The sequence below is a fragment of the Ylistrum balloti genome, unplaced genomic scaffold (genome assembly GCF_031769215.1).
Source record: "Ylistrum balloti isolate Yb309-2 unplaced genomic scaffold, AGI_CSIRO_Ybal_v1 Utg370236, whole genome shotgun sequence".
NCBI lineage: Eukaryota > Metazoa > Mollusca > Bivalvia > Pectinida > Pectinidae > Ylistrum > Ylistrum balloti.
The window spans coordinates 895,753-902,466 of record NW_026782193.1 but is presented as its reverse complement, the minus strand read 5'-3'; the positions used below and the strand labels follow the sequence as shown (position 1 = coordinate 902,466).

The 6,714-nt window shown below is 41.9% G+C and overlaps 1 protein-coding gene across 1 annotated transcript; it reads right to left on the bottom strand.

The window, feature by feature from the left end:
• Nucleotides 1-3,122: 3,122 nt before the first annotated feature.
• On the bottom strand, nt 3,123-4,730 carry LOC132552111 (zonadhesin-like). Its single transcript, XM_060216253.1, has one exon. It carries the CDS (start codon nt 4,728-4,730, stop codon nt 3,123-3,125), a length of 1,608 nt encoding a protein of 535 aa, XP_060072236.1.
• Nucleotides 4,731-6,714: the final 1,984 nt, after the last annotated feature.

Sequence of the window (6,714 nt, the reverse complement as noted above, 5' to 3'; positions counted from 1 at the left end):
ATCGCAGCAATTCATCTTTTAAAATCTCATACCGTCAGAAAGGAAATTTTGTTTTCATTCCTTCTGTATTACTCTCATTTTTCATTCATTTTTAAACAAAAAATATATGCTTATGTAAGCCTTTAGTATCGTTGTTTTTCGGTTTTTACGCGTGCGACCCAGCCAGTACGGACCGGACCTGTAACGTATATACCCGTATACAAGTAAATTATTGTTGCCCGAGACACCATAACTCGCCACTCTCTGAGGTGTAAAACTATATACAACAAGACTAATTGATGCAGGTCCAGTGTTATTTCGAAAACGGTCGAATTAAAACTCACCTTTACAATCACCGATCAATTTTAATGTTCATGTGATCCCTATTTAGTAAAAATTTTCCGTTATTAATTTTCAATTCGTAATTTTACCAAAAGCAGAAAGGATCAGTATGCATGTATATCAAGATTTTTTTCGTTTAACTTTGTGAAGTTGACATAATCAATAATAAAATGTGTTGATTTGTTTAAATCTTTAAATGATCACTTAATCACCAAACTATGGAACTTTTTATCAAACAGTCTAAGCAAGACGCTCACTAAAGCCTTGTTAACGGACCTATTACAATGTATACATGCAAGCGTGTCCCTAGCATACAATGTAGTTGTTTTCTTTCATCCTCCATAATGCCTTGACTATTCTAGAGTGTTTAACTAAAAGGGAGAACATATTTTGTTCAAATTAAGTAGTAGAAAGGAGCTGCTGTATGCCTGAAGACAACTTGGTAACCTGATCATTCGAATATTATGTCAGGTGTCTACCCATCTTTCTACAGCGGTTGTAGTTTCTCCAGGAAATATGCTAATCACGATCCGTCAGCACTCTGGAAGGAACTTCAAAGGGACATAGCTGTTACTGGCAAGGGCCAGTTACAAGGTAAGACGTGTGTAACAAGCCCATACAGTGAAATGAATAGTTCTCTCGCCCCAATATCTCTGTCTGTAAGACGTCCATCTGACAGTCAACACAATGAAACAAAAATATATTCGTGATCGTTATAATCTATTCACAGGAATGACTTCCATTTACAAGTTCCATGGTTATTCTATACTGAAAATCACATTACTCTACACCATGACACGAAATTGTAAGTATTCCTAATGAAACACTAGACACGTCGCCGCGTTAAATCTGACTGAGAGCCGCACCACTTCTTAATTACATGTTAATGCGCAATTAACACTGCATTTATTCAAAATAAACGGAAAAAAGAGTACTGTTATTAAGAATTTTGCGGCAGTACTATTATAAAAATCAATTTCAATTTGAGATCATTCTATTTGTACGGTTGCTGTTTATGACGACATGAGGAACCGTGTTATTTTGGCTGCATATTTGAACTTGCTGACGTAAGCATTTGGTTAACCGGAAAACTTAAACGTGATCTTTGTTTCAAATTATGAAAATTGCATAACAACGGATGTCAGTCTACTGATCTGTCACTCAAAATGTATTCCTATCGACTTTATATTAAAATCTGGTAACAGTTTCTCGCTCATTGTTAACTCCGGAGGTAGATCTGGTGACAGTTTCTCGCTCATTGTTAACTCCGGAGGTAGATCTGGTGATAGTTTCTCGCTCATTGTTAACTCCGGAGGTAGATCTGGTGACAGTTTCTCGCTCACTGTTAACTCCGGAGGTAGATCTGGTGACAGTTTCTCGCTCACTGTTAACTCCGGAGGTAGATCTGGTAACAGTTTCTCGCTCACTGTTAACTCCGGAGGTAGATCTGGTGACAGTTTCTCGCTCACTGTTAACTCCGGAGGTAGATCTGGTAACAGTTTCTCGCTCACTGTTAACTCCGGAGGTAGATCTGGTAACAGTTTCTCGCTCATTGTTAACTCCGGAGGTAGATCTGGTGACAGTTTCTCGCTCATTGTTAACTCCGGAGGTAGATCTGTTAACAGTTTCTCGCTCACTGTTAACTCCGGAGGTAGATCTGGTGACAGTTTCTCGCTCACTGTTAACTCCGGAGGTAGATCTGGTGACAGTTTCTCGCTCACTGTTAACTCCGGAGGTAGATCTGGTGACAGTTTCTCGCTCACTGTTAACTCCGGAGGTAGATCTGGTAACAGTTTCTCGCTCACTGTTAACTCCGGAGGTAGATCTGGTAACAGTTTCTCGCTCACTGTTAACTCCGGAGGTAGATCTGGTGACAGTTTCTCGCTCATTGTTAACTCCGGAGGTAGATCTGTTAACAGTTTCTCGCTCACTGTTAACTCCGGAGGTAGATCTGGTGACAGTTTCTCGCTCACTGTTAACTCCGGAGGTAGATCTGGTGACAGTTTCAGACTCATTGTTAACTCCGGAGGTAGATCTGTTAACAGTTTCTCGCTCATTGTTAACTCCGGAGGTAGATCTGTTAACAGTTTCTCGCTCATTGTTAACTCCGGAGATAGATCTGTTAACAGTTTCTCGCTCACTGTTAACTCCGGAGATAGATCTGGTAACAGTTTCTCGCTCACTGTTAACTCCGGAGGTAAATCTGGTGACAGTTTCTCGCTCATTGTTAACTCCGGAGGTAGATCTGGTGACAGTTTCTCGCTCACTGTTAACTCCGGAGGTAGATCTGTTAACAGTTTCTCGCTCACTGTTAACTCCGGAGGTAGATCTGGTGACAGTTTCTCGCTCATTGTTAACTCCGGAGGTAGATCTGTTAACAGTTTCTCGCTCACTGTTAACTCCGGAGGTAGATCTGGTAACAGTTTCTCGCTCACTGTTAACTCCGGAGGTAGATCTGTTAACAGTTTCTCGCTCACTGTTAACTCCGGAGGTAGATCTGGTGACAGTTTCTCGCTCACTGTTAACTCCGGAGGTAGATCTGGTGACAGTTTCTCGCTCACTGTTAACTCCGGAGGTAGATCTGGTAACAGTTTCTCGCTCATTGTTAACTCCGGAGGTAGATCTGGTGACAGTTTCTCGCTCACTGTTAACTCCGGAGGTAGATCTGGTAACAGTTTCTCGCTCATTGTTAACTCCGGAGGTAGATCTGGTGACAGTTTCTCGCTCACTGTTAACTCCGGAGGTAGATCTGGTGACAGTTTCTCGCTCACTGTTAACTCCGGAGGTAGATCTGGTGACAGTTACTCGCTCACTGTTAACTCCGGAGGTAGATCTGGTAACAGTTTCTCGCTCATTGTTAACTCCGGAGGTAGATCTGGTGACAGTTTCTCGCTCACTGTTAACTCCGGAGGTAGATCTGGTGACAGTTTCTCGCTCACTGTTAACTCCGGAGGTAGATCTGGTAACAGTTTCTCGCTCACTGTTAACTCCGGAGGTAGATCTGGTGACAGTTTCTCGCTCACTGTTAACTCCGGAGGTAGATCTGGTGACAGTTTCTCGCTCACTGTTAACTCCGGAGGTAGATCTGGTGACAGTTTCTCGCTCATTGTTAACTCCGGAGGTAGATCTGGTGACAGTTTCTCGCTCACTGTTAACTCCGGAGGTAGATCTGGTAACAGTTTCTCGCTCATTGTTAACTCCGGAGGTAGATCTGTTAACAGTTTCTCGCTCACTGTTAACTCCGGAGGTAGATCTGGTGACAGTTTCTCGCTCATTGTTAACTCCGGAGGTAGATCTGTTAACAGTTTCTCGCTCACTGTTAACTCCGGAGGTAGATCTGGTAACAGTTTCTCGCTCACTGTTAACTCCGGAGGTAGATCTGTTAACAGTTTCTCGCTCACTGTTAACTCCGGAGGTAGATCTGGTGACAGTTTCTCGCTCACTGTTAACTCCGGAGGTAGATCTGGTGACAGTTTCTCGCTCACTGTTAACTCCGGAGGTAGATCTGGTAACAGTTTCTCGCTCATTGTTAACTCCGGAGGTAGATCTGGTAACAGTTTCTCGCTCACTGTTAACTCCGGAGGTAGATCTGGTGACAGTTTCTCGCTCACTGTTAACTCCGGAGGTAGATCTGGTAACAGTTTCTCGCTCACTGTTAACTCCGGAGGTAGATCTGGTGACAGTTTCTCGCTCACTGTTAACTCCGGAGGTAGATCTGGTAACAGTTTCTCGCTCACTGTTAACTCCGGAGGTAGATCTGGTGACAGTTTCTCGCTCACTGTTAACTCCGGAGGTAGATCTGGTGACAGTTTCTCGCTCACTGTTAACTCCGGAGGTAGATCTGGTAACAGTTTCTCGCTCATTGTTAACTCCGGAGGTAGATCTGGTGACAGTTTCTCGCTCACTGTTAACTCCGGAGGTAGATCTGGTGACAGTTTCTCGCTCACTGTTAACTCCGGAGGTAGATCTGGTGACAGTTTCTCGCTCATTGTTAACTCCGGAGGTAGATCTGGTAACAGTTTCTCGCTCACTGTTAACTCCGGAGGTAGATCTGGTGACAGTTTCTCGCTCACTGTTAACTCCGGAGGTAGATCTGTTAACAGTTTCTCGCTCACTGTTAACTCCGGAGGTAGATCTGGTGACAGTTTCTCGCTCATTGTTAACTCCGGAGGTAGATCTGGTGACAGTTTCTCGCTCACTGTTAACTCCGGAGGTAGATCTGGTGACAGTTTCTCGCTCACTGTTAACTCCGGAGGTAGATCTGGTGACAGTTTCTCGCTCATTGTTAACTCCGGAGGTAGATCTGGTGACAGTTTCTCGCTCATTGTTAACTCCGGAGGTAGATCTGGTGACAGTTTCTCGCTCACTGTTAACTCCGGAGGTAGATCTGGTGACAGTTTCTCGCTCATTGTTAACTCCGGAGGTAGATCTGGTAACAGTTTCTCGCTCACTGTTAACTCCGGAGGTAGATCTGGTAACAGTTTCTCGCTCACTGTTAACTCCGGAGGTAGATTTGTACAGATGTTTTATCAAAACTTAAAGCGACTATAATGTTAAAATAACACTACGAGAAAACGATATAAAACATTGTGTTTTCCAATAGTATATTACAAAACTAAGACTTTCTGTTAACTACTAAAATTTAAGGTCACTGCAACCATTTTTATTGATATCTACAAAATAAAGGATGTAAACATTGCGGTCTTGATCTAATTCATACATTACCGCTCAAAACCCTGATGTTGCGCATGCTTATAAGCCTAGAACGAAGCAATATGGCGGACGCAAATACGAAAAGGCGACGAGGACCTAAAAGTTATTTTACAGAAAATATAAGAAAGCGTAAGAGGAAGGAGCCAGACCAGAAAAGAGGACAGGCAAGAATCTTTAATAGACAGGAGATCGATAGATGGCAAAAAATGAATGAGGATCTTGGACTGAATACGGATTCGGAATTTGCGAAGCTGCTGCTTGACTGGGTAGCATAACGTTAGCCCTAAAATTATAACGTATCCGCCTGTCATTGATTATAATCAAATATCAAGTGTTTGACGCGTGAATATGTTATGAACAACACTACTAAAAGTGATAAGTGTTGAATGAAAATAGTTGTGTTATTCGCTTGAAATTACTATCGACAACGTGTGTTTGTTGATGACTGCAAGGCGGGGCCCAATTGGGGGTATTCGTTTTAAGTGTAAAAATATGACAGTACTGGTGTTACTGTGAGAATAACGACCGTGGTGATAAACATAACCTTCATAATAAACAGTGCAATATCTATTAATATGTACAGACAAAGTATCAATTTCTGTGCGTTTCTGCAAAATGATTTTTTTTCTTTTCCGATTGTTGGCCTCACTAGTTTAGCGCCCGCGATTGATAATTCTCGCACGACAAAGTCAAAACAAAACGAGGGATGTTTTTATGGTCGCCATAGTGATCACATTGAGCAATATTCTATTTCTTTGTGTGATAAGAAGCTGTACGTGTTTGGTGCTAGTGAATTTGCCTGTTGGTTCCGATGTAGTATACCTTGTTCTCATTTGAGTACGTGACATTACTTACTTGGAGTGACCAAGATTTACATGGCGGGTGTCGTCGACGTTACCGCTTACACTTCCGGAACACCTGATCTCATTCTTCTTGTACCTTTTCAGGAATCTGTATGTAAATTTTCTTTGGTTCATATTTTGCCCTAGTCTTATAAAATTTGAGTTTGGATTATAATTAGGTTGCCAAGTTGGTATAATCTTAATGATTTTTGCTGTCCTCGATATACCTTTCATTTATTTTCATCCTACTTTGTTTGCGTATCTTTGGGGGCCGATAATGTTCCAGTGGCGCAGAGGGCGAAAGTGGTCGTTACTCAACGAGTATCGAGGATGTGTGTCAATTTCAGTTGATTTTGACTCGTTTTTTTCTCATACAGCGAGAACGTGTAAACAATGTAGTAACGTCCATGCAACACCACGTAATGTTGTGTTTTTTGTTTTTTGTTTTTTTGTTGGGGGATGGGAGGTTGGGGGGTTTGGGGGGGGCGGTATTTGGTATTCAATTGGTCTGTGAATTTACATAAACACAGAAAAGAACAAAGGAACAACAATAATCTTCTTGTATGAAAACAGAAATATTAAAAAAAAAAAAAAAAAACTGGAATAGTTATCCTTTACAACTTCTGAAAGTGTGTCTACTGACACCAAAGTCGTGCTCCTATATGGGAACAGGGAAACTGCTAGGAGACAGTGAGGAACGTAGTGGAAACTATCGAACTGTATATTCTTGCAATGAATATTTCAGTAAAGAAAATCTCCACAGAGACAACTAGCCATTCTCATTAATTTTATCAAGTCGCATCTCTTGAAACTAATGCTTAGAGCATTTTGTAAGGAC

Excerpts from the sequence above, each read along its gene's own strand:
- LOC132552111 (XM_060216253.1), bottom strand. The coding sequence starts at position 4,730 with ATGAGCGAGAAACTGTCACCAGATCTACCTCCGGAGTTAACAGTGAGC.